We start from the raw sequence: 12226 nt of genomic DNA on the forward strand, positions 1-12226 counted from the left end.
TTGATAAACATGTTAGTGTTTCCTCTAACTAATAGTCAGTATAGTGGTTGTGAAGACAAAGATCACAATATAAGACATTGGAATGACTGTTACAGCTGGGCTTAATAGATTCTTAAGATTATAGTAAGAGGTGGTACTTTGCTCTTTCACATTCTTGATTGGCTTGCTGTATCACATGTCATGTACATTGATAGCATTAGTAGTGCATTGGTCACCACAGTCACTTTCATTATTATCGTTAACACTAATGGACAGTTAGCAATAAATAACTTCAGTTATCTGGCATTAGGGACTAAGATGGCTGCATTTTAATGTATCTGCACTGCTGCCATCTTGTCCTGTGAAAGTCTTAAACTGAACACCATGACTGACAAGGGTTAGAGAGTAAGTACTGCAAAACTGTAGCTTGGGCATTAACATGAAGAAACAAATGTACACTGAATTCAGTGTCTTATCATATTTCAGGGAACGTATGCACTAAAGTTTGTTATTGCTAAACACAAAAATGGAAAGGAATGCCTGAAAAAAAGAAAATATGGTTGTTTGATAGCACTAGATAAATTGTTTACATTTTGCAGTTTTATTGACATTTAGGATTAGAAAAAAACTGAAGCTTCTCACTTATGTTATTACTTCAAAGGATTATGCCACAGTTCAGAAGTATGAATCTGTAGTCAGCTGGAAGTGCTGTCAAGGTAATACAGTGCACTGCCTATACTGAGCGGGTTGTACAATATGAACAAAATTTGGATGTCATCAGTTGTTGATTAGCAGAAGATATCTGGAGATAGAAACCCAGCTAGCTGCCCAAATACATCATTCTTAGCATAATATGAATATTTATAATTTGTTGTATGCATGACTTTTGTAGAAACATATGACACTTACAGATCCCATTCTGTGAAATTACTGGGGTTACTCTGCATTTCTGAAATTGCTGTAAACCACTTATTTAGGAGCTGCTGTGACACACTGAATGCTTTACTTAGGTTGTATTCTTCTGGAAGGAATTCCTGCAGGAGCTGGGCCACAGTCAAAACAATCAGTTTTGGATTGCCATTAGTTACGATTTCGTCCGCATTCAAAATCTGTGAAAATAGCACACATCATCTCTGCTGTAATGCGTAAATCAAACCATATATCATTGTATAGAGCTTGCATCATTTACAAAAATGCCTATTGTACTTCACATTTTCTTCGAATAAGGCCAATTCTAAAAAAAATCCAAGAAATCAGAATGAGCATGAATTATATTAATCATATTACATAATATAGATCACTTAGCTACTGTAGTACTTTGATTTGAAAATATAGAAAGCAGCCTGTTCCCATCATGATGTCAAGCTATAATGTATTTATTTATTTTGTTCACTAGTTTGTTGATCAAGTAAGAGAACACAACAATAGTGGATGGATTTCAGGCACAACATGGGGACAAGTGCAATGATAAATGTATTAAAAATCATTTAGTAAAAGTACTATATATATAATTTATCTCTCTCTCTCTCTCTCTCTATATATATATATATATATATATATATATATATATACATATATATATATATATATATATATATATATATATATATGTATGCCACGATGTTTATCAATTCACATATATATCAGTCTACTTCTTCTACAGTAACTCTTTCGGTTAAGGGAGATTCATAGTGCAATTTCGGAAGAGTGTACTTTTGTACAACTAGCGTCAGCAAACTAACGTTCAGTACATTGCAAATTTGATAAGACGTAGACACATATATCTATAGCTATCTATCTACACACACACACACACACACACACACACACATATATATATATATATATATATATATATACACACTTGCATATATGTGTGTGTATGTTCATATATATATATATATATATATATATATATATATATATATATATATATGTGTGTGTGTGTGTGTGTGTGTGTGTGTGTGTGTTTCCCTACATTTTTTTGAGATAACAGAATTTGAATAACATTTTTCAAAATGCAACTCTGAAAAGTCTAACTTAAAAATAATTAAAAACAATTTTGAAGTGAAAAGCCCCCCTGCATCCATTATGTGGGGACTTTGCCCCCCAGTATCCCCTAAATTATATAGACCACCTCCACAGTCACACTACAGAACAGAAGAAGGAAAAGTCTCCTGAGTGTACACTACTGGCTCGACAATACAACAACACACTGCAGTTATGCAAACCACAATCTGCAACTTTCAATAAGATAGTAACAATCTCAGACATTTCAATGAAGTATAAGTATCGTGTGTGTGTGTGTGTGTGTGTGTGTGTGTGTGTGTGTGTGTGTGTGTGTGTGTGTCTGTGATATTTGGGCATGATAAATACAATATCTGTTACAGCATGGCAATGCCACTACATGAACCAAGTTTCCATAGCCTACAGTAACAAACTTTTCATTTATCACAATGTAGGTACCTCATATCCCACGTATCTGTTTTTTGTCCATGTGTTTTTGTATATTGCTGTCTGACATTCATTCCTGTTGGATGGGGATGCAAGTTTGTAGCAATCCAAAGAGAAAAAAGGCTTCTGTCTGGAAATAACCAGTCTTCCACTTCAAAACAAGTCACAAAAACAGCAAAAGAAGCAGGCTGGTTTTAAGTTTGGATTAAATAATTTTTAACCCGCACAGTGAGGCTGTGTTCCAGTCTACTTCTTTTGCTGTTTTTGGAATGCAGTTTTGTACTTTTTAATGATGTGGTATTTGTTGTGTGTGTCAGTAGTACTGGTATAGGGATATAATATTATATAAGGTTAAGTTTTGCTTTAGTGTTTTGTAGGGAGATTTTCTGTTATATTTTTCCTATATTTTTATCGCTCCAGGTAATTTAGAAAGTACCTTATTTTAGGTAACATGGCTGGTTTTAACCAAGAAAATCTGAGATAGGATGTTTTGTGTTTTTACCAATGTCAATTCTGCAAATATTTTATTTGTTGTTATGTTTATTTGTAATTTTTGTGGTACAATATTGCATTTTATGTATATTTGGTTGCATTGTATATTTTTGTTGAATTTTATTTAAGTTTTTATGTAGTATCTTACTGCCAGTTTTCCATGTTCTGACTGACTGGTGTTCTTCATTTAAAGTATTATTCATCTTTATTTTGTGGGTGTTTTAGGATTTTTATTGTAGCACTTATTTTTGATATAAGTGGGGGATGAGTTTCTGTATGTTGTTATTGCTTACTTGGGATTTTTCTACATGTGATTAACTGCTAGCCCATAAAAATGATTGAAAAACAACCTATATATTTATAAGTATTTTAATGATATCTCTGTTTTTCTTAATTTGAATTAAATTTATCATTGCTATTTTTGATTTATGTTAATGATCTTGCTAGTAGTATAGATGTGCTTTTGTGGTTGTTATACTTTTGTTTAGCTTTTCCTTCCTATGAAATAAATGAGAGAAATATGTTGATTTTTCTTTCCTGTTTTTTTTTTTTTTACTTTGTAGTATATTTTGTGATTGAATTTCTTTTTGATGGGAATGCATACTAGAGTTATAAAATTCTGGAAATCTGAGTGTCTTTAATGTGTTCTTTAAAGCGTATGTGATTTCTACCCCACAAATGTTAATGGAAGAAGAAGATGGCCTGTTTTTATGGGTTCCAATACAAACATCAGAAATGCTGAAACTTAATGCCTGGAATACAAAATGGCAAAAACATTAACAAATGTTTTCTTTTTCAGGGACAAGTTCCACTGCACCCTCCAATGTGAGAGCAAGCCTTCCACTATAAACTTACATATAGCAACTCCACAGTTCTACCAACTTGAAGAAGAGATAAATCTCCCAAACTAGGGCATCTCTGCCAAGCACACTTAGAAATCTCCTAGGTAATGACTTCCATGGAAAATAGAGATCAGTGTTCTGCTCCTTGGTGTCTTCTGATCAAAAACACCTGAAGTAAAGTTTTTCACCATTTTTTATTTCAGCCATTAGTATTCTTCATTTCTCGGTTATCAGAGTTTTGATGTTCAGCATGACTTCTGTTGGAGGGAATCACTTTTTTAACCATTAGGATGTTTTGTAAAATTCAAACACTTTATGTAACATTGGTTTAGGCTGCAAAACTGCTAAAAATACAGATGTTTGAGGAATTTAATAAAGCATTGGTTCACTGAGTCCATTTGTATATTTATAGCTTTGCATACTACACACAGAAAAAAGAGACACTAAATTATCCTAGAAGCATCATAATCTACCCAAACAAATGTCCTAAATCCAAAACTTTTTTTAGTTTAGTGTAAAAAAATGGTAATTAAAAACAAATAAAACAAGGTGAAGCCCTATGTCTCAATTACTACAATGTAAAAGCCAAATAAACCAAACATAGACCTCATTTCCCATTCACTACAGTGTAAAAATTATAACTGTACAAACTGCATACATTCACACATAAAAGGGAACATCAGCATGTCTCCAAATACCAGTGTCCACCTAAAACAACCATAAACACTAACCTACACTTAATTTAATTTAGAATGCACAAGAAAACAAAAAATAAACTAAAACACAACCCTCTTTCCCACTTCATCACAATGTTAAAAAACAGTATCTTTACACATAATGCACACACATTTCAGCCTTACAGTGCCCCATAAAAACAACACTGCCTATCTAAATCAAGCCTTATTAACAAAATTCATCTTATTAGAATGAGAAAATTAAAATAAAATAATTTGAAGCTAATCCTACAAGACATTCTGTGATCTAGCCCTGATGGATCTGCAATACATTCGCAAAACAAACAACACTAGAAATACCCAATCTAAGGATCTAAACCTTTTCTGTAACAAACAAAACATGTTGGAGGGACACAGTTACCACTTCTCTGGAACATAGTCTCCATTCATGTGAAACAGAGCTCTTCCCTAAGCCTTTTCAAACATAATGACCAATGGATGGGAAATCCCAATTCACAAATTTATCCCTGGCTGGTTGCTTGTGGTTCTTATGGACAGGGGCAGTTTGTAGCCCTAACACACTGGCATATACCATAGCTTGCAGGCATTTATAATTGGGAGAATTGGAGCATAAATGTCTAAGTTTAAAGGGCTCTAGGGCCATTAGCCTAGTAACCTCCTATGATCCTATGATACTAAGTAAAATACTAATCAAATATAGCCAAACAAAAATAGGTATTACTGGCAAAATGGATCACATTCACTTAATTCTAACTATGTAAACTAACTAAAAAAACTAGACTATAAAACTAGCAAAGTCTAACATAAACCCTATAATAAATTTCCAATGATGCAAAATTATTTCAATTCTGTACAAAGATCATATACTCTTTGTAAATGTTCTTATACAGTTTTTTGCATTTGTTACTTTATTTGTTCTTGTTAAACCTTGCATCTTGGGCTGAGCCAGTGATTAATCATGTCTGATTAGTGCTCTAACTAATAAACAAATAAAAATAAATAAATAACTAATATATTTTTTTCAAATAAATGAAATGCACTTCAAGAAACTGAAATTTATATCAGGAACCACAGATGAAAAAACATTCATTAGACAGCTGTTCCTAAAACATGTACAGACTTAGTTCCTGTTCAAAAAAAAAAAAAAAACAAGATAATTAACGTAGCCCACTGAAATCATTGTGAAGCACTACTAAGGCATTAAAAAGTAAAAATGTAGATAACATCAATATATATGAGCTTCATTTGTATGATGCATTTAGTATTTTGTACTGTTGCATTATGGAAGTCATAAGATGAGAGGCTTTGAAACATATTTCCTGAACCTAGTACAAGATATTTTATCTATCATACACCAGACTAATGGGTAATTCATATATTTCTAGACATTAGTCTCTGTCCCTCTCTCTCTCTCTCTCTCTATGTATATGTGTAGGTATATATATATATATATATATATATATATATATATATATATATATATATATATGTGTGTGTGTGTGTGTGTGTGTGTGTGTGTGTGTGTGTGTGTGCCACAGCATGCGTGTGTGTATGTGTGTGTGTGTGTATATATATATATATATATATATATATATATATATATATATATATATATTTAAATGTTTAGCTGTGTATGAGTATCAATTACTTCTAGATCTCTTGCATAGAGGGATAAAGAGATCCATGAAAGTCAATGGGTTTATTGCAAATAACACGAACAGTGAAATCAATTGACCTAGGTTTCGTCCACAAAATCGGACTTCTTCAGAATACTAATCATCCCTCAAACCACACCTTAAATACCAAAATGAATTCACACCATGACACTTAAAATTAAAAACAATTAATTAATTAGCCCAATCTATTAACTATAAAATAATCTTCTATTGAAATACTTATCATATAAATCAAAATAAAATTTAAATCTTGAACATATTAAATACATATTTAATGGTATATCTAATAAAACACATTACAATAAATTTAATGTAATAATATTTAAAAATTAATATTTAAAAATTTATTGTGCATGTATATGTCTATGTATATCTTTTACAATTGCACATATAAAAAAATATATATGTATGTATATAAAAAATATATATAATATATACCAAATAACATTTTTTTTATTTATTAAAATAAAAATAAAAATGAGCTATAGTCACCTGCACTCCTAAACCTTGCCCATAATATGTTTAAGCTTGAGCACAGGCTTAACGGTGCAGTATTCATTAAGACCAGGAAAAATATGTGCATTCAGTTTCAATTGCCATTTTAACTCACTTAAATCTAAATGCACCTCTAAAATCCTACCTTGTTGGTCACGAATGACCTGCTGCAAGACACAAAATTTAAATGTATGTCCATTGTGAGCTACAATGTGTTTGGCCAAGGCATTAGTGGACTTGAGATGTTTCATATCTAAAAGATGTTCCCTGACCCTCTCCCTAAACTGCCTACAGGTTTTACCTACATAGAAGGCCGCACAATGTTGACATTTAGCAAGATAAACAACATTCTTACTATAACAGTTAAAATGACCAGCAATACAAATATATTGATTATTAACCACCAACTTACTACCCGTTTGTAGAATGTGAGAGCATATAGTATACCTACCACATTTGAAATTGCCCAACACCCTACTCATGTTAACATTTTTGTATGATGAACATCCTTCCTAAATACAAATCTAAGTGTGTTAGTGAACTTTGATCCTACGGTTTTATTCAATTGAAAAATACCCCAGTTTTTAACAATCATCCTTGTAATAAAGTCTGAATCCCCATTGTAAGTCGAAATAAATATTAAAGGAGCATTCCCTAAAGTTTGTTGTGGAACAGGCCTTGCAGAATTTATTGTAACAATACCAGAATTAAGAATAGATTTATAAAATCTACTATATCTTTTACCTTGAACCTCATTAAACAATTCCATACATAAATTCTGTGGATAACCTCTCTTCAAAAACAAGGAAGTTAAATAATTTAATTATTCTACGAATTCTAAATCATCACTAACCATCCTGGCTGCTCTAACCATCTGACCTTTAACAATAGCTTTCTTTTCATGGTTAGGATGCCAACTGCTGTACAGAAGATAAGAATTCGAGAAGGTGGATTTCCTATAAATCTTAGATTTAAATCTACCCTGTGTCTTATCAAGGGTAAGTCTAACATCCAGGTATGTAATAGTAGCAATACTATACTCATGTGTAAACTTTAAAAACCAAACATTATTGTTAATATATTTAATAAAAGCATTCAATATAACCAATTCACCCTCCCATATAATAAATATATCATCCAAAAATTGTGTGTACATTTTAATGTACTTACTATATGCACTGGTGAATAAAAAATGATTCTCCCAATATGCCATGATATAATTGGCATATGTAGGGGCACATGGCCACTCCATTACATTGCCTAAAATAGTGCCCCTCAAAAAATATAAAATTGTTATACAGGACCACTTCCATTAACCTAACCATAACATTAATTTGGTCTTGCTCAAATATACCTGTTGCTGCCATTTGCTCCTCTAACCATGTCAAACCAATATCATGAGGAATAACCGTAAACAAATTGCATACATCAATGGTAAGAAGAGTTATATTACCATCAATTTCAAAGGCCTTCAGTTTCTCTAAAAAAATCCCAAGAATCTTTAATTATGTAAGGGAAACACTTCAAACCTAATTTCATATGATGGTCCAAATATTGACTAATAAAACAAGTTTTACTTCTCTTACCATCCACAATAGGACTAAATTGAACATTATCTAGTCATTTGTGTATTTTGGGGATGCCAAAAATTCCACTAACCACTTGATAAGGATTACTCATAAATTCATAATCATATTCAGTTATTTCACCCTGAAATAACATATCCTCTAACACAATATCCACTTTTTTATATGCAATGTTGATTTCATTTATACTGGTTTCATCATAATTATCTTCCATTAACATGGACATCATAATACTGATATAATCATTATTATCTACAATCACCACACCGTTGCCTTTGTCCGGCTTCATAATACGTATGTTATCAATTTTACCTATAGTTTCAATTGAGGCATACTCTTCTTCTGTCATATTAAGATGTGATTGCCTCTTCTGATGTGTAAAATGTTCTCTGATGTCCAATTCACACATTTTTTTCAAATGTAGCTATCATAGGGTTCAAAGGTGGATTAAATGTGCTCGGTTTGGACAAACAATCTTGCTTGTCCGTTAACTGAGTTGTATTGGCAGCTTCAAAATGAACCTTCAAGTTCATTTTGCATATAAACAATTTCAAATCAATAAGTGTATCTACCAAATAACCTGTTCTACAAGGAACAAAGGTAAAACCTTTAGAAAAAAGATTAACAAAATCAGTATTAAAAGAAAAATGGGAGTAATTATATAATTTAAAATCATGTGCACTGTTTTCAATAATTGTAGGTTTACTTAAAATACCCAACTGTGTCGAATTTAACATGTCTCTCTCTAACTCAAAACTATCCATCCCCACAATACTACAAATAGATTTATTAACGTCATAATTAAAACATACAATTCCTTCATTGCCAGAGTTTTGTTCAAAATTGTCAATGGCCCCTAAAGTATCAACATCCTGTGTTATACCTAAATCACATAGCTCACTAGTTATAACCACTTCAGTGGACGACTCTAATACATTCAATGAAGTGACTTGCTTATAATTGAAAACATTATTATGCACTTCTCTACCATCCTCGAGATTGTGACATTCACGAGGATAAAATTCAATCAACTTTCCGTTAATTTCATTTAACTCAGTATGTGTGCTCAAATTTAACAAATCAAAATCAGGTTGTATAGCAGAATGTTCATTTCCCAATAAACTATTCATGTAAAAATCTGAACTATACATGCAAAATGAATTATTGGTGAAACACTGTTCAAATGCAGTAGTTAAATGCAAATTTTTACCAGTGGTATTCTTAAAAGAATCATTTAATTCATCGGAGTCATGATAAAATAGTTCAAAAGAACCAACGGACTGATTAAAGATATGATTCTTATAGTCAAATGCGGGCTGCTGCATAGTCAAAAGCTTATCCATCGACTTGTCCACAGTTTCTTCCCCCAAAAGAGAAAGACTGTTCATCTTCTTGGTCTCCAATATTCGTTCTGCACATTGTTGGTGGGGTATCTCTTTTTTGGTCGAGCTCCCAGCTGACCAAATTCCCTCTCCTCGTATGATAAATCCTTGTTTCGAATTCTCTCCGAGAGTCTTAAACTGTCCACTAAAGGACTCACAGCGTCAACATTTGAATCTTTATCTGCCGCTTGCAAATCCGATGTATGCGTCACCTCACATTCTGCTTCCTGATTGGATGCCCCCACACTGTTGCTATACCTACCAGGGACAGCCCTTGATTGCAGATACACTTGGCCCGATTCATATACTTTAGTGTCCCTCTGACTTTTATGTAATTTCTTTTGGTAAATAGCATCACAACTGTGGTCAACCTCATTCAAAATGTTAATGTAGTTGGTGTAATAATGTCCGAACAACAAATCCTTGACAATGGCATCATTAATAATTTCACGTTCAGATAAGTAAGCATCACTTTTGTACTTATTGTACTTCACCATAATATCCATAATGCCTAAGCCTGTTTTGTTGAATAGAACATGCAGTTCATTAATCATATCTTTATTTCCATCAATCCCATTCGGGTAACACCATACACGTAAGCCTTTCGGCACCAGTCCAAGTTCAATGTTCTTACACAAATAACTATTTTCCAATTGGGTTCTTCTCAATTTAAAAAGTTTTGTTTCAAAATTCTTAAGCTGTTCAGCCAGAGTCTTGTTAACTGCCGTTCCAGATTTGTCAGAAGAATTACCACCAAAATGGAAACTGAAATGGCAATTCATCCAACGCTCACTATCAACTTGGTCAGGTTCAGATCGCGAAACAGGGGAATTTTTACTGTGATCACTTGTAGTATTGTTCATATTGCTAATACCTCTATTAGATAAATTTGGCGTGGCTTGAGTAAGCGGCAAGCCTAAACTACTGCCAGTTGATAAAGTCGATTCAGTAGGTTGTTTCTCTAATAACACTTTGATTTGAGCAGAATGTTCTTTTTTTATATGTGCAATTGTAAAAGATATACATAGACATATACATGCACAATTAATTTTTAAATATTATTACATTAAATTTATTGTAATGTGTTTTATTAGATATACCATTAAATATGTATTTAATATGTTCAAGATTTTAATTTTATTTTGATTTATATGATAAGTATTTCAATAGAAGATTATTTTATAGTTAATAGATTGGGCTAATTCATTAATTGTTTTTAATTTTAAGTGTCATGGTGTGAATTCATTTTGGCATTTAAGGTGTGGTTTGAGGGATGATTAGTATTCTGAAGAAGTCCGATTTTGTGGACAAAACCTAGGTCAATCGATTTCACTGTTCATGTTGTTTGCAATACACCCATTGTCTTTCGTGGATCTCATTTTCCTTGTGATTATTTTTGGTTTTTGGTTCCTGGTTTTTGCTGTGTAGAGGGATAAAGCCCTGTGTATGGCACAGATGACTTGAGTTCAGATAGTGTCTCAGGTACTGAAAGAGGCAGATGGGTGGGTGGGAGGGTCGCAGCAAGCAGACAATGCTGACTAGCACATTCTAGGGGACAGTGCAGTGGTAAATAGTTGTCATTGCTGTTTTATACACTGAGGGTTGCAGTCGGTATAATCTGGGCAGAAACAGGCTTGGCATCCCAAGTTCTCGAAGGCAGCTATGAAGTGGCACGTGTGTGTGACCACATACATATCATGGCGAGGGTACTGGTTACCTTACTGCAACATGGTGCCTACATCAGCCACCATTGGATGGGGCTAGGGTGTAACTAGTAAAACCCATATAGTTGCTGTTCCCAGTTATACAGGCAGCAAGACATGAGTGGTTAAGAGTAATTTACTGGCCTGGAGATGACTAGATCCCATCCCATTATCAGACAGCCCTGATCTGGTTGGGTGAAGCAGGACCCTCAGGCAGTAGGGATAAGGACTCCTCCCTACAACAGACAACTGGAGACCAAGTAGCAGCAAGTGCACGTATTCCTCCATGGTGGCGTGGATGACTGTCCTGTGGGGGCTCATTCATATACAGGATGAGGTCCCTGTATTTGAGTATGCTCTAGCTCAGTACCCATGAGGGGAGGGCTTTATAGTTGGTAGACACAGAGGCGAAAATGACTTGAAAAAAATAAAATAAAAAATAGTAGTGTTATTTATTTATTTCATTCATTTTTAAGATTAATGAATGTTTATTTCCAGCCATGACCTAGTCACAGATGCACAGTGTAAAACAATAGAGTAAAAGTGTTGTAAGCAGCACAGTTATGTGGACATTGTACAGAATGTGGTTAGTTTGATTATATCCCATTCCATTGACTGGATAGCTCTTCAAAACTGCCCAACAAAAGTTGTTGAAAGTTCTGCTATGGATGAAGTATAAGGCAACTCCTTCATACCTGCCTTGTGTTTTATGCCCTGCAACTTCTTTCTAAATATAATCACTGTTGAGGTCAAAGCAAGTAATGGAAAAGGGAGGATTTCATTCAGGTGTTGCACTGATGAAAGAAGTCTTGATTACATCACCAGTTTCTGTTTGAACTGTCATGTAATTAAATAATAGGGCATAATAATAACAAGAGTACCGTAGTGATATAGATAAGATATTACTCATCATTTGCATCTT

General features: G+C 33.3%; 1 protein-coding gene across 1 annotated transcript in view; it reads right to left on the minus strand.

Annotated features, from left to right (window-relative positions):
* The window catches only part of ABCA12 (ATP binding cassette subfamily A member 12), a 793480-nt gene that overhangs the window by 526360 nt on the left and 254894 nt on the right, over positions 1-12226 (minus strand). Inside the window, exon 22 of the mRNA XM_044075367.1 lies at positions 889-1088. Coding sequence (XP_043931302.1) covers positions 889-1088 — 200 coding nt within the window. The remainder of the gene's footprint in view (positions 1-888; positions 1089-12226) is intronic.

Source organism: Protopterus annectens, chromosome 6.part1 (genome assembly GCF_019279795.1).
Source record: "Protopterus annectens isolate FY-2018-M chromosome 6.part1, PAN1.0, whole genome shotgun sequence".
NCBI lineage: Eukaryota > Metazoa > Chordata > Ceratodontiformes > Protopteridae > Protopterus > Protopterus annectens.